Source organism: Bactrocera dorsalis, chromosome 4, assembly GCF_023373825.1.
Source record: "Bactrocera dorsalis isolate Fly_Bdor chromosome 4, ASM2337382v1, whole genome shotgun sequence".
NCBI lineage: Eukaryota > Metazoa > Arthropoda > Insecta > Diptera > Tephritidae > Bactrocera > Bactrocera dorsalis.
The window spans coordinates 50440144-50462255 of NC_064306.1; the positions used below are offsets into that span (position 1 = coordinate 50440144).

Here is a 22112-nt window from a genome sequence, read left to right on the forward strand (position 1 = left end):
ATACCAAACTACCCATGCCAATGGGCTGTTTTCTGAGAATCTTTCAAACAAGAGTCTTTGCTAAAAATCAGTGTGCAGAAATCAATCTCCACCGCAACTATCGCAACTTAGCGATAGTCTAGCGCACTAAAGGCGATCTAAGCTTATGAGGTCAAGGAGTGTATTGGAAGGCTGTGAAAGCTGGGTTTCCCACTTTAGTTTACTCATAAGCAAGAATCTTTGACAGAAAAGCCAGCTATGTGAGTGAAAAACTAATTTTGAGGGTAAAACCATGCAATTACGGTAAATTTTATAAAGGAGTGCAGAGAAAAGAGTGGAGAGAGAACAGCATTATCAGCAGAGAGCAGAAATGCACAATATCATCGGTTCTTTATTTGAAACGTTAGATTGGTATGACATTTAGTTTTTGAAGATAAGAAATGATAAAGCTCCCTCGAGACAAACTCCGTCTTCTTGTCGCGCTCTATACAATACAGGGCGCTGCAGGCTCAGGAAGCTCTTGTACAAACTGCCGCTTTTGCGACATGGAATAGAAAATTCCAGAACCTCTGATTCTAAATTTCCCAGCAATTTATGGAAGCAGTCTTAAGGCCCTAGGTTCCATCTACGTGGACAGGGATCAGAATCACCTCAAAATGGCTCAGAATCCTGAATTGTTCAGAATGTTGGACCTTTCGCCATCTTGATATAAGGAACCACAATGTCACCATAGGTCGCAGTTCTTCCATTTTTGGATAAAAAAGTCTTGTTAGCATCGAACGATAGCGATCGCCATTCACCGTAACGTTGCGTCACAGCATCTTTGAAAAAGATAGTCCAATGATTATATGGGTACAGCACACCAAACAGTGCATTTTTCGGGTGCATGGGCAGTTCTTGAACGGCTTCTGGTTGCTCTTCACCCCATGCGGTTTGCTTATTTATTGAAAAACCTACATCGCTAAAAACATTTAGCGCAGAACTACCGAACACTGATTTTGTTGGATTAAAATTCAATGATTTGCAGTGCTCGGTTTCCCAGGTTAGTTTACTCATAAGCAAGAATCTTCGACAGAAAAGACAGCTATGTGAGTGAAAAACTAATTTCGAGGGTAAAACGAGGCAATTAAGGTAAATTTTATCGATAAATTTGTATTTTAGACTTTAGAAATAATTAGAGGCTTTCAATATATAATTGCTACACAAATCATACAGAACTTTGGGCATTGAAGAAGAAAGAAAATTCACATTTCAATATTAGAAAGCAGCGGTCCCTGTAACATCACGAATTCACTATTAATACTTATATAAGTACGTAAATAATGGTTTTTATTAGTGTTTATTATTGCGCTTGTAATCTAACGCTAAATGCAATGCAAATATTTGGTTTCGTTCAAATTTAGCAACTGTAAATAAATCACAGGCGAGTATAAATCGAATTAAATGTTAACGCTGGTCGAAAAGATTTATTTACACTTTACTTCCGGTACATTGACACGATGTTGTTGTGCTTTGAAAATTTAACGCATTTGTTTGTGTTTAGCTCAATACACAATTCAAAATTTACATTTATTTCGTTGGCGGATTTATTCACTTGTGCATGAAATTGTTGACAAAGAACTAAGAAACGCGGATATTGGGAGAAGACTTTGACTATTAGCTGCACTGGCTGTGGTAAATAGTGGACTAAAGTATTGGTGATGAGACTTGTACTAAGTTTTTTAAAAAATTATGCTATGCGCCTAAATGTAGGCAACACATTTAATAGAGGAATATGGAATTAAACAGTAGGACTTAATATTATTTGAAATTAGACAATTCATCGCCAAAAATTTCGTTCAAAACTACCTAATGTTGTATACTTAGACACCATATATCCATAACTGCACCTTTTCCTCATACAAATTTTTATTTCACCGTATTTTATCGCTTTTTCCATTGTTAGCAACAACACTGCGTACTCCATCAGGCGCTTAACGCAATATTTATTTTCCTTTCTTTGCAATTTTTATGCACAGCACTTTGACTTCGTTTCTGATATTCTGGAACGCATTAGTACCAGGAAATGCTGCCGGCTATACACGATTGCGGAAGTTAGCAACGGATGAGCTGCTTTCAGAAACGTGTTTAAAATTTATGAAAAAAGGAAAATACAAAAATATGGAGAGTAGTGTGAGGAAGTGTACACACCGAAGAGTGCAAGAATGACACGAACTTTTTTTATTAAAAAATATACAGGAGAATTTTGAAAGTTGTTGTCATCTTATTTTTTTGTTGCTTAAAAAGACTATTTTTAATTTTGAGCAATTAAGGCGAGACGTGTTGTGCATCTGATACTATAGTTGTTTGTGCGTTAATCTGTGTGGCATACTTCTAGGCGCGTAGCTTTTATTTTTAGTAATATGGTAAATTCACTTAGCGTTTGTACTTCTCAAACGATTAATGACATTAATTATTCTAATAGAGTTTGAGTGTGCGGTTTTAAGAAAACCATTTTGTTTATTTTTGTAGAAAAAAGTTTATCGTTTTAGAATATATTCTTTAAAGCCTTCAAAATATACTAAAGTCCAAACTAAAAAATATCAATTAAAGAAAAAATTGACCAGCAGCAGAGACAAACAGATGTACAGCTCTGATGACAGCGGCTACGCTGGCTAGGTCTTGTTATCCGAATGCATGAAAACACTCCAGCTCTGAAAGTATTCGACGCAGTATCCGCTGGGGGAAGCTGAGGAAGACCTCCACTCCGTTGGAAAGACCAGTTCGAAAAGCATCTGGCTTCGATTGGAATCTCCAGTTAGACCCAAACAGCGAAAAGGAAAAACGACTTACGCGCTGTTATTAACTCGACTAAAACCGCGTAAGCGGTGTCTACGCCAGTAAAGAAAGAAAGGATACACATTTAGGCGAAACCCCATATCTCAGTATGTACTCGACCGACATCGACGAAATTTGGCACAAATATTCTCTAGACATTCCTGTGTTCCAGTGCGAAATTAGAGTACAACCACGCATACTTCCCAACTAACAAAATTTTAAATTCCATCTGATGCTTTTATTTTCTGGTTATTCAATGATATATCATGGTGCAAGAGTATGAAATGTTCAATGTTACACCCAAAATACCTATGCTTCCATACTTATTCCAGTTTCGTTTAACAAAGTTGCATCTGATGCATGTTCGCGCTTTGCAGTCAATGAACGTTGCGACAGGGGACATGTGCCATTTTCGAAAAGTCAAAGTGTTCAATGTGAAATGTGATTGAGAGAAAGAGAGCTTGAAATGGAAATCAGAAATTGAAATGAATTTGAGGTGGTCAACGAATTTTCAACTTTTTCTGACAGAAAACCTTGCAGTGACATATGCATTTCGGTATACATACATATGTATGTACACATAGTTTGTAAGTTTATCAAAAATGTCATTTGCTTTTCGATTGTTGAATTGGTAATTGGTTGCTTTGCATGCTTGATTTACCTTACAATGCCTCTAAGGTGTTAATTGATAGGCAACTGACAACGTGGCTGCATTTGTGATGAGCCTGTGGTCGTTTTGTTTTGCAAATTAAGTTGAGTGTGTGGATTGTCACATTTGTTAAAGAGTACATTAAAGAGTTAAATTAATAGAATAAGTTGGAAGTTATTTAGTCAATGAGAGAGATGGTTAAAGTTTAGTCGAATAATATCGAAACTTTTCAAAATAAATAAGAATAAATAGACTTCATAAATGTGAAAAAATAGTTCATTTTATGACCGAACGCGAAAAGGGGAATACATATATGCAGCTCTTAAATGCGAATGGCAAATTTTGCTTTTAGCACCTAAAAATTTTACAACCAAGAATTTGTATGACTAATTTTATTTCTCCGGGCAAATGGCGGAAATTTGGCGAAATACGTGAAAAGTTACATATTTACCATTTACTTGAGGCCACTTCGCGGCGGCGTCGTAAAAAATTACATAGCCAATGGATAAACAATTTTGTAAGCACGGCGAAAGCGTAGTAAAATGAAAACTTGATGGCGACATAATGCTCTAGATTATTATGTACATATGTATGTTTGTTGCCGCGAAAAAATGTGAAGTCGTAAAAAAGACACTTTTTGCCATAAAATTTACAATGTGACGAGTCACATCAGCCGTGAAGTGGCAGCGCGAAAGTCACTGTGGAAAGTGAGTCAAACAATGAACAGCTGAAAGCATGCAAATTATTTAAATGAAAATCAGTTTGTAGGAACACCAAACGAAGGCCTAAAAGCTGCAGTTTCACGTTGAAAGTTATTTTAGAAGTCCTTTAAAGTTTTAAATTATGTAAAAGGACATACTACAACTTTTAAATTTGTATAGGTCGGAATGATAATATACAAGAGATACTCGTATATATGTATATGTAAATCGAATGATATTATTCTACATGGAGGACAATCCAGGAATTATTGGACAGCCGATACCTAAGCCGCTATGCTTTCATGTGAAATTTCAAACACAGCACGACTCAGATCGAGATTTTAAAAATTATTCATAAAAACAACTGCATCAAACTGCAAGGTTGCATTTGGTTCTTGCATATGTGTAAAGATTTCGTTATCATTCTTGGTTAAAATTGTGTTAAAGCTAGGAAAAAATATTGAATTTCAACTTTTGTAGAAGAGTCCAATCAAAAATTATTTATGTGAAGTATTGGACGTCATTAAGAGACATTGCTTTTAATACATTGGTTGTCAGTATATCACCACTGACTAGGACAAAAATCTACTCCCAGGTGCCTAGCCAAAAAAGACATGTTGCGCTTTGGCAGTAGCGTATATCACCGGTGATACGTTAGCCCCTGGGATAGTTTTTTTGTCGTGATCACTGGTGTAAAATTGTTGATTTTGTGGACCCGGCAACATACTAGATTTTTTACAGGACTTGTGCTAAATTATGAAAGAACCAATGTTAGTGGAAAAAAATACTGTTGTTCAGACTGAAATAAAATGACAGAAAGAAATGGAGCTATGGCCACCGGAAGAAAAGACTGTGCAATGCGTTAGTGAAAATGCGAAGCATATAGAAATTTAACATAACTAAATTTTGGTACTATTCATCAGGCTTTTAACTTAACTGGAATTCTAATACATAGTAATACGACATTTTGCATCTACAGAAAAAATCATTGCGAATATGGACGGCAATCACTAAACTTCTAGTAAAGGCTTATAACCTTTAGAGAACAAGTATACAGGCAACTAGTGATCAAATAACTTAATCTCTCACTTAATCCGACCAGATTTTTTTTGTATTTGCAAGGCAAGCGGTTCGGCAAGTTTACTAAGACTAAGAAAAAGATCAAAAACAGTTTATAAGAAGAAAAACAACTCAGTATTTTTGTTATAGATCTTTTATGATGAACAGGTTTAGCTAAGCAAAAGTGAAAAAATTGGGATTTTAGTTGAAAAGACGAAGAGAAACCTAGGCGGGCAGAATAGTTGCAAGATGAGTAGCCTTAAGCATTACTCGATAAATATTGTTAGCAAGCACGGAAAGATTTCGCATAACCATTCTCAAGCAGCAATTTTAAAACATTTAAGCGGAGCTGAATGCATTCAATAGCAAGAAACTGGGTGCCGAAGTGAATTGGAGCCAGGAGAGGTTGTAAGACGATTTTGCATGTTAGAATTGCCTATAAAATGAAATGATGTACGAGGAGCAGACAAACAACCTGGAGGTCAGACACAAATTTTCCTCGCGTCTTGGGAACTACATAAGTCAGTTTTAGCACCCATTTAAAAATTTGAAAAAATGAAAGACTCTATCTCGGAAGCAGCTTAAATTCCATTAACAAGCTAAGCTTGGATATCAAACGTAGAATAATATTTGCCACAAGATGCTACTTTGTAATCCATAAGCAATTAAGAAGTTTTATGGACTCGGTCCAAGCCAAACCACGGATTTAGAGAAGAGGTTTTTACATATAAAATTGTTTTCCATACAATTACAGGTAATGTTCAAGCTATAAATATATGTATAGCCAACAAAAAAATCAGTGTCACAAATTAAAAGAGAAAGAGAATATAAAATTAAAAATCATTTCGCAAATCTCTAAATAGCAAGCGTTTATTTAGCTAAAATCTAATTAAAATATTCTGCGAAAACACACCTCTACATTATATAGCCTAACCTGGCATGCCATGAATCAGTCTAATTTTTATGCCACATTTTGCATCCAACTCGATTAATTATTTATGCATTACAATAATATATAGAAATATTTATTTGTGCGTGTCTGTCTGCTTGCAACTTTTATGCTGAAAATCCGAAACAATGCAAACGCAAATATTTATTCGTTGTCAGCGGTGTCATGAAGTCAGCGGTGATTTCAGCAACAAAAGCAATAGCAAACAAAAAAACAATTGAAATAGCTATAGCAACAACAACAACGGTGTAAAATATGAGATTGCATTTAAATTGAAGTGTCACATCTGCGCACTATAATATTCCACCTACAAACACGCGAGCGCTCGTGCCATAACAACCGCCACCACCAGCACACGGCTGCACGTGGCGTATGAGTAACCTAGCGCAATGAATTTATGCAAAGCAATGCGAATGCTGTGAGTGAGGGACACAATCAAATAAGCTGGGGGCAGTAACAACTGCAGCTGATGCCAATTGCTGGCATTAACATACCGTGCATGTATAGGCTGTTGTTGGTTGTTGTTGTTGTTTTGCTGATGTTCGGTTGTTGCAAATACCTGTATGAGTGTGCAAGCGATTTATTATTTCTGCACGTGTTGTTGTTGGTGACTGTTGCTGTTTTGGTTGTGGTTGTTGTCTCTACAGTTGGTGTTATTAAATTGCAAATTTAATTTCATTTGCTTCACGTGCCGCACTTCACCTGCCGCCAGCCTAGATGGCATAACAAGAAGTGGAAATATTTCATTACGTTTCGCTTCCACTTGCATGATTTTCCATCATCAGCACAGCACCGCAATCCAAGGGCAGGTGAGAGAGGCAACAATAAAAAAAATAAAAAATAAAATGTTGCAAGTAGTGTATAAGACGAGCGATATGCCGAAGCATTTCATTTATTTCCCGCTCCAATTGTTGCCGTACACCATTTCGGCGTTGCGCCACCACCGAAGATGCTTTTAATAACAATTTACGCCACATCAGCTCATCAGCTAGGCGGTGTCGATGCGCTCGGAAGGCTGGCACTGCGAAGTCCTCTGCCTCGGAAACTTTTGGCAGGCCACTATAAGTGCTTCCTGTGCCACGAAATTGCTTGCCACCAGACTTTCTTCTGCGCTCTACCACCATCTCCGCGATTACCTTGGCTCCCGCGCCTCTACACCGGCGCTTGTCGTGTTATGCGCTTCAATTGTCTGCAACATGAAAACCCAATTTCGATACTTGGCAGCCGTGAATGCTGCGAAATCGCATTCATAGCGCTCAGCTCACTTTGGCGGCAATCACTTTTGGTCCGCCTGCTGATGCCGCAAGCTCAGCTGGTCCGATTGCTGCTGCTCCGCTGAAGTTGATTTTGTGCGATTGCACGTGGGTGTCTATAAATGGCGGAATTGCGCTTTTCTTTCGTTAGCGGATTTCATGGAATTGGCATTTCAGTGGCACGCCGCACTGTAAGTGTCTTCGCACTTGCAAATAGTTACTGTTGTTTGTGGTGTTATTGTGCACGTTTCGCGATATTTAGTGGTTGCTTGGTTCTGAATGTGATCAGTAAGGGTTTAATTTGATTACTTATTATATAATTTATCATTTCAGGTAGTGGGTGTCTAGAATTTACGGATATTATCAAGGCCGTGGAGTATATTCTTGTAGTAGAAAAAAGAGCTTTCTATTTTCTCTTTTTTTCTTCGTGTATGAGTGAGAGTAGTGTTCTCAAAAATGCATTGAGAAGCCTTTTGACCTCTAGATAGATAAATAAATATCTCTACGGATGGCTGGACGATGGAGTTGTCTTTGCTATTCTGAAAGGCACGGAGCTGCTCTCTATTACACTTGCTGATAATTCCATAGTCACCATATAGGTAGAGAGCCCAGCAAGGCCGTAATTTCGTATCGAACATCGAAGTGTCTTGGGAAGCAGGGCAGAAGTAGAAAGTGTTGCCAAAAGCAAATAATTCTACTTCTAATGGATGCCAGGCCACAAAAGCATCGAGTGCAATGAAATACTTGTAGTAAACAAGATTGCCAAACGCATGCATTGTCTATACGACGATCTGAACAGAAGTAAGGTAAAGAAAATTAAATCCCGATGGAACTAGCTACCTGGGTGCAAAACTGCAAGAGTCATGTGCAAAGCGGTAGAACGGAAGTACACAAAATTCCAATTGCCATTTGATAGAAGATACTGTAGGAACATTATCAAAATACTAACTGATCACTGCAAGAAATTGTCTTTGGATGGATCAACAAATGACAGGTCCTTAGGTAGAAAAGGATGTAGACAAAATTTTAGGTTGATATTCAAATACGGAGGAACTTGCAAACGGACATGATGAATTCGAATCAGTTCGCTACGCTTGTCGTTTATAAATATATTTAATAGAGTCTTCGACGTGTCCTCCCGGGTGTTAAAAACCATTAGTCAAACTTAGTATATCTTGTGTAGGGTACAAAAAATACGAATATTTTAAATAAGGAACCATTTTTGAACATGAGACTGCATGAAAACGGAATTTTCTCGGCATTTCTAAAACTGTGGCAATGTTTTGGAGCTTTTGGGAAAGTGAAAACAGATAAAATACCTGACTTTAACTTAATTGTCACTAAATATTTTGAAAGTTTTAAGCGTGTACTGCTGTAGATTATCTCGCTAATGCCATCGGATTCGATTTTATTCACCAAAAACTCTAGAAAGCATAAATATTTGACTGAAAAGGCTTGAAACCCGCTTTGACACTATTGCTCTCATCGACAGAAAAAAACTGAAAATATTGTAATATTTGAGGCATTGAAGGTAAATTTCAAGTATTCGGATGCTTTTAGTCTACATAGATATTTCTTGGAGTAGAGTTTCTATCGAGCATTAAATCTAAATCTGAGAAAAATCTTATTATCAAATAAGCGCTAAATATAAAGGGTTTCAGAAAGTCATTGGCGGAATAAAGCTGACAAGTAAGTCGGATTATAAGGAATTAAAAAAACGTTGTACAAAAATGGAAAGTTGTTTGGTGTAAAAAAACGTTGTGGAACAGCGTTTGTCGCATATAAAAAAGTAAAACTGCGTAAACTATTACAATCTGCATACCACCCACATCGAGTTGATAAAAATAATTTAAAAAACATAAATTAATAGTCACACAAATGTGCATGAGTTTCCATTAAAACTTCCAGATGTAAAAACTTTATTCTAAACTAATCGAAAATCCCTTGCTTTTCTACTCTTCAGTAAATTTCAAACGAACATGAAACAAGCAATTAACGATTCGAGTCAATTAAACATTTGATTGAGTTCAGTTTACTCAGACGAATGAGGTTGCAAATGAAAAACGTGTAAAAAATAAAAGAAAACCGTAAAAGACGCACACACAAATCCAGTTGAGGTGCTGAGCTTACAGGACGCGAGTTAACTACTTACATAACTCCATATATACCCGTATATATAGGTATACATATGTATATAAATATACGAATGTATGTGTGGCAAAACATAAAATAGCATAAAAACCGGTAAAAATCCAATAAGTAAATCCAATCGTACTCGTGGCTAAATTTCAATTACAAACTCACCTGAAAGCCATCATATGTCCAGCTGCCGAATTTCATCACACACGTCTGTTCGTCGAATGGAAAGTACTCGACATCGATTTCGCAGGAGCTCTTATAAATCGCCGGTGGCCGCCACTCGACGCGCCCCGTATAGTTGAGAGTGGCCTTTGTGGCCAACGTCACTTCGAAATTGCCATCGGCGCTGTGGCGGATAAAGCAGCAGTGAGTGGTGGTGTTGCGGCGCCGGTGGCGATGGTGGGTAAAGATTGCAAAGAAAAAATGTGAAAAAGAAGTAGTTAGCAACGGACACGGTGAATTATTGTAAAAAACTGATTTGGCTGACTCGTGGATGGTACAAAGGTATTGTAAATTTATATGTATTTGTATGTAAGGATATGCTTGGAAGTGGATTTATTGTATGTCTGGTTGTAGAATCAAAAAGATTGAAGAAGATTGAACACAATCAAAAATTTGTAAATACTACATATATTAACATATATAGCAGTGTATAAAAAAGAGAATATTTATAGTCTATATAATGCTAAAGTTAGTTTAACAATGGCTCATTGTCTGGAACCATTCTATATAGCTAACTGCCTTTAAAATGATATAACAAAAGATTTGAAGAATTTGAATTAAGGATTTATAGTAAACTTGGGGATCGGTAAATTTGGAAGTAGTGAGGTAATACCTAAACTTTAGCTATAGATAAATAAAACAAGAGCTTAAATTGTCCGTTAACATAGTACCTATTAGACCATGGTCCACTAAGGAGCAAGTTTCCAGAAATCAGATAATCTCAATAAGGCAATGTTGAGCGGACCGATTGGAATATAATAACGGGGTGGAAAAGGGGAAAGTAAATTATTATCGAAATCACTCAACCGGTAGTCCAAGAAACCTGTTGTTTCAATAAGGTCGGTCATGGAGCTAAGAGCTTATGACGCATGCAAAGAAATGATTAGATTCATGCGGAGACTCATTGCTTGCAGAACATAGGTTTAGTATGAAGATCGATTCTGAATAAGTGGGGGGTTAAAGAGTTACAGTATTCAGAACGAAGATACACAAGCGTCAATTTACCATAGGTACGTAAGATAGCTCTTCTGCTGCTAAAAATGTTGTTTTTACTATGAGTTCCGTCCCAAGGTAATGAATGCAAGGATGATTCATGCGAAAGCATCACAGCATACACTTCTTGAGGAGAAGTTCGTTACGTTCCTAAACCAAAAGAATAGGTTCGCGCTGGGTAGGTGTTTGATGGAAGACATCAACAGATATTTTGTTATAAGACCGGGTGCTGTGCTCTGAAAAGGCCGAAGCTGCGTAAATTATGACCTGCTAGCCGAGAGTCTTGTAAGTTACCAGCAATGTTTCTTTGTTGAAGAAACGATAAGGTTCTTGATGCTGCTGTTTACTTGCGAACATATGTCATTGATTCCGTCGCACGCCATCAATATCACGCAATCATCAATGATAAGGTAATAGAAATCCTCTCTGATTTTAGAAGGAGTTTCGAGATGAAGCAATTGATAAAGGAGAAAAACTTTCCTAAGGTAGGTATGAATCTTATATTTGAATTCCTTTTTTCAGCTCTTTAGAGAGCGAATAATCATGAAATCAATATGATACTATGCGGCTTTAAAGATCGTCAAATATACGTAAGAAGGCCGTTCGTGTCGGCCTGTGGATATATACCTCGTTTTTCAACTCGAAATACAGTGATTATGGTTTCAGAAGAAGAAGCAAACACGAAACTTTATTTAATAGAGGCTGCCTTCGGTAGATAATGCAAATGTTCCTAGCTCCTATGCACCTCTTTTAACGATTCGAGGCTGAATTAAAACCTGTAAGTTCTTCAATTTGAAGTAGTCCGGCAAGCATACCAGCAAATACTGAATATTTTTCAATTTACCATGGGCTACTAGATTAACTAGTATTTAGTGTGTTTTTATTCTAATTGAAAATAAAGTCTTTGATTAAAGGGAAATCAGTATATTCGCTAAATGAAGGATTAAGGAAACTAAAGGGGTATTCAATAAGGACGCTACAAAAGTAAAACGATTAAGACAGAAAAATGTTCTCGTGTCAGTGAGACTCTTTGTCTGTGCCAATAGTGTCGAGAATATTGGAAGACCCCAATCAGTCTCTCACACGCCGTTCTCAAGCGTTGGGCATCTCTGTGACGTCGTTGTGGTGAATTTTGTGGAAAGATCTTGGCTTGCATCCTTACAAGTTCAAATTGACGTAAGAGCTGAAGCCGTTTGACCATCAGAACCGTCGTACGTTCGTGAATTTGGCTGAGCAACAACTTAAAAATTATCCGAAATTCTTCAAAAAATCATCATCAGCGATGAGGCTCATTTCTAGCTGAATGGCTTCGCCAATAAGCAAAATATGCGTTATTGGTCAGACAGCAATCCATACGTACTCCATGAGTCACCATTGCATCCCGAAAAATGAATGTTTGGTGTGGTATATGAGCCGGCGGCGTCATTGGGCTGTATTTCTTTGTGATGATCAAGACCGGCACGCTACTATGAATGGGAATCGCTATCACTCAATGATAACTAAAAATGATATGGGTTTGGACAATATGTGAATCCAAGTTTGGTGAACGTGTTATCTCACGGAATGGCCCAATCAATTGACCGTCTCGGTCGTGTGATTTGACGCCGGGGTTACGTTAAGTCTATGGTCTATGCCAATAAACCAACTTCGATTGATGATGATGATTGGAGTAATAGTTTTTGCCGTTTTTGATAATTTTTAAAGTTTTAAAAAATGGGTGTCCACATATAATATTTGCAAAATATGCTGCGTAATGTGAAATTTTACCGAAAACCAAATGGTTAGATTTCATTTCCGTATTTCGGGATGAGATCCTGAAGTAGAGAGCTTTCTTTAGATTAGAAGATTCAGGGTTTTGATATTTTTGAAACAACCATCATATACAAAACTATTTTAGACTTATGTATACTCGCAATTATGCATGAAACTCAAAGAGAGTGATAAATAGTTCAGAGTTAAAATCTTTGACTTGGAAAAATGTTTTGCATTTGCATATATTTGACTAGAAATACTTAAGCAAACAGAAATCATTTGCATATGTGTGTATGTAAGTGTTTTGCATGAGTTTGCATAAAATGAGAAACGGAAATGTGAGATTTCGTAGAATATTTGCCAAAATAAAGGAAACAATAAATAAGACACGCTTCGGATGAAATAAATCAAAAAACCGCAGTGATGAGTAAAAGAGGCGATGACAATGACAGCATAGCAACAGCAGCAGCAGCAGTGGCAGCGACATTGCTAGTGAAAAGACTAACAACAACAGCAAGAACAGCGTGAGTACATAAAAAGCTAGAAGTTCCACATGTCAGCGCTCTTTTTCAGTCATAGCCGGATTTTTAACGGAACAGCAACAACAATTAATTTTTTTTCACTGCTAGTTTTGCAACACGCGTGTCTGCTTGTCGCTCACTCATGCTGCTGATGATGCGGCTGATGATTGTGATATATGGGAATTTGATGTGCTGATATTTCACTGACTGAGCGCGATGACTTTGCGCTTATGTGTTTGTGTGAGTGTGTGTTTGCGTGTTTTGGGATTTTTATTAATGCCAAACTACTTACTTATTATATAACACAATATCCGGCCGCCATATATGATCCGAGGGTACATGCAACATTTCAACACCGCCATACTCTTTCGGCTCCCATTGGAGTTTGTAATCGTACCAGGTTTGTTCCACCCACAAATTGGTTGTCATGATTTGATTTTTCAAATTGACATCAATCAATTGTGATAGCTTCAATTTGATGCGTACAGTTAGAGCGTCAGTCACATTGACAACGGGACGCACCAATTTGTTATAGTTGCTGAGGAGATCGTCGTAGAGGCGCTTAGCATCGGGATTCGATGTGCTGCCTAGAAAAAACACACACAAAGAGAAGAGAAAAGCAATAAAAGTAATGAGAGAAATGCAAAAGAAGAGTGAGTGTACAAAAAGATTTTTTTTTCTAATATGGAACTGACAAAAAAAAAGCATTACACACACATCCAAACACACGCTTTCACACACTCACATGCTACAAATAGCAAAGATTTGTAATCAATAATCCATGTTTTGTTCGAAGAAGAAGAAGAAGAAGGCTTTCTGCAATTGGTCGCGTGACAAATGATAGGCCAAATTGTATTGATTGCAAAAGGTTATTCGGCGATACTCGGCCTTTATGTAAAACTACTCAGAAAGTCATAGCACATGAAGACAATGACTTTCCATACCAAAACTATGCAGATAAAATAAATTAAATGTGAGAGATAATACATATGCACAAACCGCAAAAATTGCTGAGGCAAATAAATCTGCAAAGCTTTTGAGTTTGTGTGCGTCAATTTGTTGGATCGGCAAATATAAAACGCTTAATTTTCTTTGATTTTACGTCCACACAGCAATATTTTATACGCGTTTTATCTTAATTAATAGCCAGTAGTTAATTAGAGCTTAGAAGCAGCTGGTGCATATGTCTTGAAAGCCAGAGATTGAACGCGGTAATATTTCATATAATGCCGTTATTAATATTAGGCGATTTCGAGAGACACGATACAGCTTTGTGCTCGAATTGTCTCACTAAAGTCTATGATTAATATTGTAAGTATAATTTTGCCGGGAATTATGGCAAAAATCACGGAAATGGAGGAGTGGCAGAAATACAGAATATAGCTATTTTTGGTAAAAACAAACAAACCGAGCTATAAAAAGGGGAACAATTAAGTTAATTAAGTATTGATAAAATAATGGATTTTGAAGGAAAAAATAGTTGAAGCAAAAACTTGGCTTCATGACTACTTTTCAGGCACTCCCCTAGAAAAATCAATCACCAAGGATTGGTATGCTAAGTTTAGATGGGTACAAATGTGCACCAAAGACAATGAACGCAGTGGACGTCCAAAAGAGTTTGTTACGGACGAAAATTTCAAAGAAGTCTACAAAACAATTTTGAATACCCGTAAAGTGAAGCTGATCGAGATAGCACGCACTCTGAGGACATCAACTGAACCTGAGCTGTAAAGTGATTCAATATAATGCCGAGTTGGTGATTCGAAGCAGTGTTTGGAGATGTTCAAACGTAATAAACACAAGGTTTTGAATCAATATTTGATAATGGATTAATTGTTCTTATTTCTTATTTCAGAATGCTTGTTGGAAGAAATTTTTGAAGAAGAGGTGATGTCCGGAACTGAGACCTATTTTGAAACAAAGGTCAAATCATACTACAACAAGTAAGGAAGGGTTAAGTTCGGGTGTCACCGAACATTTTATACTCTCGCATGATAAAGTGATAATCGAGATTTCATTATCCGTCATTTACATATTTTTTATTTTGCTATAAAATTAATTAGAATTAAATTCTGAGAGATTTACCGATATTTTCGGTGAAAAATTAGGTTAGGTTAGGTTAGGCACTGAGTTCTTCGTGTTCGATATCAGGGACCTTGAAAAGTTATAGTCCGATCACGAAAATTTTTCCACAAGGGATACCTCAGCTCAAATACCGTGTTTGTGTAAAGTTTTATTCCGCTATGATCATTGGTTCCTAATGTAGAGAAGGCATCAGGCGGAATTCAAAATAGCGTTATATTGGAAGAAGGCGTGGTTGTGAACCGATTTCACCCATATTTCGTACATGTCATCAGGATGTTAAGAAAATATTATATACCGAATTTCATTGAAATCGATCGAGTAGTTCTTGAGATATGGTTTTTGGTCCATAAGTGGGCGACGCCACGCCCGTTTTCAATTTTTAAAAAAAGCCTGGGTGCAGCTTCCTTCTGCCATTTCTTCCGTAAAATTTTGTGTTTCTGACGTTTTTTGTTAGTCGGTTAACGCACTTTTAGTGATTTTCAACATAACCTTTGTATGGGAGGTGGGCGTGGTTATTATCCGATTTCTTCCATTTTTGAACTGTATACGGAAATGCCTGAAGGAAACGACTCTATAGAGTTTGGTTGACATAGCTATAGTAGCTATAGTATGTACAAAAAACTTAGTAGGGGGCGGGGCCACGCCCACTTTTCCAAAAAAATTACGTTCAAATATGCTCCTCCCTAATGTGACCCTTTGTGCCAAATTTCATTTTAATATCTTTATTTATGGCTTAGTTATGACACTTTATAGTTTTTCGGTTTCCGCCATTTTGTGGGCGTGGCAGTGAGCCAATTTTGCCTTCTTATGGAGCCAAGAAATACGTATACCAAGTTTCATCATGATATCTCAATTTTTACTCAAGTTACAGCTTGCACGGACGGACGGACGGACGGTCAGACATCCGGATTTCAACTCTACTTGTCACCCTGATCACTTTGGTATATATAACCCTATATATGACTCTTTTAGTTTTAGGGCTTACAAACAACCGTTATGTGAACAAAACAATAATACTCTCCTTAGCAACTTTGTTGCGAGAGTATAAAAATTTTCGACGACAAGCCTTTTTGAATTAATTCGACCATCGTTGGTATAAGATTCGATCCCGTTCCACGATAACTCAGAGTGTTTTAAACTGGTGTTGCATTATGGGTTTATGGTGATGATGTGAAAACAAAATCTGGATGATAGTATTCCAGTGTAAGCTGCCGCATGAGCCAAGACCAAAAAAAGTGCACAAAGCTACGTTGATTGTCAGATTTCTTCGATTGCAAGCGTGTCGCGGATCATGAGTTCTTGCCAGACGGTACTATGGACAATAAAAATATTACCTATCAATAAAAAATATCACCCTTGTATGAGAATATTTATTCAAAAACATCATATTAATGGTCAAATAAACACTTTCTTACGAAATACAAAATTCGCGATACTTTTTGAACAAACCTCGTGTTACCGAATTTCATCAGGAAAATTGGAACTTTAATCGAAATTTTAGTTCATCTCTTTATAGTTTTATTATATCGTTTTTTAACAAATTGGACTTTGAATAGAAAATTTTTGTATTTATATACTTACTAGAGTACCCGTCCACGCTTCACTGTGGCTGATACATAGATAATACTACTACTACTACCATCTATATGATTTCTATTAGTTGGATTATAATTATTAGTTAATGAGATATAGATAGGGAAATCCACCGTTGAAAAGATATTTGCTATGCTGAAAGCAGGCGAAATGAGTAAAGTAGGTGCCTCCAACAAAAACAACCAAAACAACGAACATCTGATTCTGAGAAGTGTTTAAGTGCTCTCTAATCGGAATAAAGCGTCGGTGATAGAAACATAGCTCCATCATTTCCCACTGGAGTCCAATCGACAGTCAGTCCAGTATACTGCACATGATGAAGCGGTTCTCAGGCGTGGAAAGACGAAAAGGGCGGCTGGAAAATGCACGCTGGAGATGCACGTACTCAGCGCCTGTTTATTGAGCCAGTTATAATCTATTACACTGCATATTTGGTTGCAGTTCTTTTCTTCTATTCCTAATACTTAGCAATTGTATCAGTTTTGAGGACGAATCTGCTTAAAATTGTACGCATATATTCAATTGATTCTTACAAACATGAATTTTGAACAAATGCTAATGATTTAAAATATAATTTTTGTATTTATGAGTTGTATTGGATTCTAACATAAAGAGATAAAAGGTATCCTATGTCCTTACTCTGGCTCTAAGCTACCTCCCCACCAATTTTCAGCCAAATCGGTTCAGCCGTTCTTGAGTTATAAATGGTGTAACTAACACAACTTTCTTTTATATATATAGATTTACCTTATAAATTCCTTACTTAGAGCAAATAATAAGACAAACAAAACATTTTTTTTAAATCAGTGCAAATTCTGAGAATGGATTTCCATTCTAAATTAAAAAACCAAGAACTGCGAAATCATCACTATTTATACATAGATGCAAGAAGCCCAACCGGGAAACACTTATTCATTGCCTCCGACTCTGCTAAGTCATACATTTCTCCTCAATTGCTAGAATCCTAACATTCTAGGCAGTCTATTTAAACAGCACAAATAAATAGTGATAGCACAATGATAATCAAAATTAATACGGCATAGCATATCAATAACATTTACGAGTAAATCACCGAATATTGTTCATACGCCACGTTGCACCAAATTCATGACGAAGCAAATTCGAATTGAAATGAATATAATGACTTATATACATATGCACCGATATGAATAAACGATTTGTAATATAATGAATTTTATGGGCCGCGCACATTTCGAAGAAAGCTAACAAAGCCGAAGACGAAATAAATTGAAACGAACCAAAGCTAAATGAAACGGTCTTAACTGCTGGCAACAGCAACACAAGCACACATAGTGGTTGTTGAGCAAACATTCCTAGGTGGTTTGGGTATTAGCGTGTGAAATGTGCCGTAAAAATATGCACATCAGCAGATCATTAACTTGTTGGGTAATTAAATGTGTCATCACTGCCGACAGTTAGAGCGCCAGCATAAGAGCGAGCGTTGGTGCTGATGGCGATTGACACGTGGCTGAATGCTGGCTGAGGGGGTTTGCTCAACCGACTGTGTCAAGGAAATGGCGGCTTTATTAGCACTACTACACGTACAAATATTCATTTGCTTCAGTTTATCTGCCTGGTAGACAGACATTATTTATTTTATTTGGTATTTGGGATTTATGTGTGAGATCATTAGTCAGAGTGGATTTCGGTAGGTTATAAAATAGCTGTGTACTTGCAGCTTTCTAACTAGAAAGAAAAAAACTCGCTAAATAGTTGTTTCTAGTTTTGCGAACTGCTATAAAAATGACATCTTCAATGATGAGGTTTCTTGAAAACATTTCCAGTATGGTTTATGTCGGCTGAGATTGCTTCCCATAGAGTGACTGAAGCCTTTGAAAAAATTTGTGAATAGAGGCTTACACCGGATAACTGATTAACAAAAATCTCAATTCACTTATTTTTATTTGTTGGATACTAAGAAAAACGATGACTTAATCCATAACGATGACCATTTCCACGACCCAAAACCAGAAAGAATTCTGATTTTTATTCAGCCAAAGACTGTCCATCCGACAACAATAATATGCTATATTTTTTTATACTATTAAATATGTTAGAATTAGATATACTATGTATTCATTCAGAGTGTATGAAATATGAAGAAAAAGGTCTATTCAAGGGATCAGTCATTCTAACGTTGAAAACCTGCCAGATACTCCTTCGTATTTTATTATAGAAGGAATACTCCATTAAATGAAGGTATTAGCGGTATATTAGAAGGAACCTGTCAGTCCCATTCACTTGACATTTGCGTCTAAGTGACCGGAAGGAACCGGATTTTTATCAGACCACGTCTAGTCATCAGTAATGGTGCGTTGAATGAATGGAGAACTACGTTGTCTAGTAGATTCAAGTCTTTTGGTATCTGCTACATACCCAAAACATTAACCAAAATGTTTTGAGTCAATTCATACAAAATGTTGAGATCAATGGCTACCTCTCTGATATCAAACACGAATATTTTCAAGCACTGATTCCATTTAAAACACTAAATCTTAAGCAAAGTCGTTTTAAAATATTTTTTCACGGAAAAATCGCCAGTCAAGCGTTTCGTGTTAAAACGAATAGCTGCCAAACACACATTAACTGACATATATATGCACATGAAACTTCAAACGAACATTACAAAGCGTGGCAGCAACATAATATCAATCGGTTACCTTGGTTACAAGGTTTCTTCCGAAAATATTTAAACAATAAAGCACTTTGTGTAACCGACATCAAGATTAATGCCATCTTTTGAAATAATTAAAGGATTTACGAGACTCAAGAAATCATTACAGAAACATCAAATAATCACTTAAGTATATTAAAATAACTGATTCTGCCACAAAGCCAAACATCAATTCAACCCTAGCCACATTATGCCTTAGCGCTTACATGCACACTTGTATTTACACAAACACACACATACATACATACAACGTTCATATATGTACATACATATATATGAGTAAACGAAGCAAGTTAAATATCTGCATAAGCTGTTTGCTCTGCAGCAGAACAAACAAAAAACCTAGAAAATCCGCATTATTGTCAGAGTTTCAGAGAAAAGAGCAAACAACTTTCCAGGTGGGAGTAAATGCCGAACAATAGGCAGTGAAAAAGTCTAATGAAAGTCTAAGCAAATATAAATGAAAGAAAATAATGAATATAAGGGAACAGTTAAGCTAATATCAACGCTTGGCAGATCACTAAGTGCCTGAGAGAAATGAATGGCTAGGAGGCAGAAATCGGATTAAAAGTTTAAAACGACAAAAATTAAATGATTTAATGCCATTGGTAGTATACATACATATCGTCACCTGAAATGCAAATTAACGTAACAACATTTTCAGAAATTTACAGTGGCATGAATGAAACACGGAATAAAATGGAACATGAGTGAAACAAAATATTAATATTGGTTAAAACTGGTTTATATATGACCGCAGAACCAGAAAATGTTGAACATATTTAATATTACGTATGTATATAATTTGATGTAGTGAAGCGTAATCAATAAGACACTCAATTTCGAATTTTTTGATGATACGTTATTTTGCATTTCAGGTGACGATATATTGCATGTAGTATGTATATAAATTTTGTAATATTGTATTTGATGTAGACAGTAGTATAGGGTGATTTTTTAAGAGCTTGATAACTTTTTTTAAAAAAAAAAAAAATTGGTTCATGACATTTACTTTTTGAAGATAATTTCATTTAAATGTTGACCGCGGCTGCGTCTTAGGTGGTCCATTCGGAAAGTCCAATTTTGGGCAACTTTTTCGAGCATTTCGGCCGGAATAGCCCGAATTTCTTCGGAAATGTTGTCTTCCAAAGCTGGAATAGTTGCTGGCTTATTTCTGTAGACTTTAGACTTGACGTAGCCCCACAAAAAATAGTCTAAAGGCGTTAAATCGCATGATCTTGGTGGCCAACTTACGGGTCCATTTCTTGAGATGAATTGTTGTCCGAAGTTTTCCCTCAAAATGGCCATAGAATCGCGAGCTGTGTGGCATGTAGCGCCATCTTGTTGAAACCACATGTCAACCAAGTTCAGTTCTTCCATTTTTGGCAACAAAAAGTTTGTTAGCATCGAACGATAGCGATCGCCATTCACCGTAACGTTGCGTCCAACAGCATCTTTGAAAAATACGGTCCAATGATTCCACCAGCGTACAAACCACACCAAACAGTGCATTTTTCGGGATGCATGGGCAGTTCTTGAACGGCTTCTGGTTGCTCTTCACCCCAAATGCGGCAATTTTGCTTATTTACGTAGCCATTCAACCAGAAATGAGCCTCATCGCTGAACAAAACACGCGCGCGAAACACATTTCGAACCGAACACTGATTTTGGTAATAAAATTCAATGATTTGCAAGCGTTGCTCGTTAGTAAGTCTATTCATGATGAAATGTCAAGCATACTGAGCATCTTTCTCTTTGACACCATGTCTGAAATCCCACGTGATCTGTCAAATACTAATGCATGAAAATCCTAACCTCAAAAAAATCACCCGTTAGATGCCTTACAGGAAAAATTTGATGCGTTAAATATATTTAAAAATTGTCCACTTATTTCATTTCTCCATTCATACGTGTAATATATAAAAGATAAAGATGTTTGGGTTAAGTAATTAATAAAAAATTAAAGGTGATCTGCTAAGTTTTTATTAAACTTTGTACAGGGTGGCCATCGAGTTTCCTACAAGAAAGCCTCACAGTCGCCATAAAATGTATATTCAAAACTGGGATAGAAAAGAAAAATCTGAGGTTTTACAATAATTTTTTAGACATGTTTTGCTACAGGCTATAAAAAAGCAAATGATAATATTTAACTTCAATCCCGTGATCAATTCAGCTTAAAAAAATAAATATCTAGAAAAATCTTGTAGATTAGTAAATAGCAAATATTGTGAAACGAGCTCAATCACTTTGAGCAAGTCTAGTTTAAAACATATTTAAGGTTTGATTACTTTTTGTTCGGGTAAGCTGTTTCATAATATTGGGTAGTCGAAAAAATCTTTTCGTATTTTGTCAATAGATCTCCGGTGCTACCAAACACATTGTGTCATACCTTTTTTAAATTTTGAAATTTTTGTGTAAATAAGGGAAGAATGACACACAAGCCTCCAATGAAGTTTATGAAGTTTACGAAAACGAAGCTGTATCAGTTCGTGTAGCACAATAATGGTTCGCTCGCTTCGGTTCTGGAAATTCCGATGTGAAATATGCAGCTCGCTCTGGCCGACCTAACGTTGAAAAATTCGATGGAATTATGGAAAGGATTGACACGCACCGTCCCATAAGTAGCCATGACACCGCTAAGGAACTTAACAATCATAACCAAACGGTTTTGAACCATTTAAAAAAGGCTGGCAATAAAAAAAAAC

General features: G+C 36.6%; 1 protein-coding gene across 2 annotated transcripts in view; it reads right to left on the reverse strand.

Annotated features, from left to right (window-relative positions):
- The window catches only part of LOC105222737 (acetylcholine receptor subunit alpha-like), a 299949-nt gene that overhangs the window by 63201 nt on the left and 214636 nt on the right, over positions 1–22112 (reverse strand). For both annotated transcript variants that reach the window (XM_049454479.1, XM_049454478.1), the window contains exons 3-4: positions 13327–13621; positions 9712–9892 (exon numbers count right to left, since the gene is read on the reverse strand). In XM_049454479.1, the coding sequence (XP_049310436.1) occupies positions 9712–9892; positions 13327–13621 (476 nt within the window). The remainder of the gene's footprint in view (positions 1–9711; positions 9893–13326; positions 13622–22112) is intronic.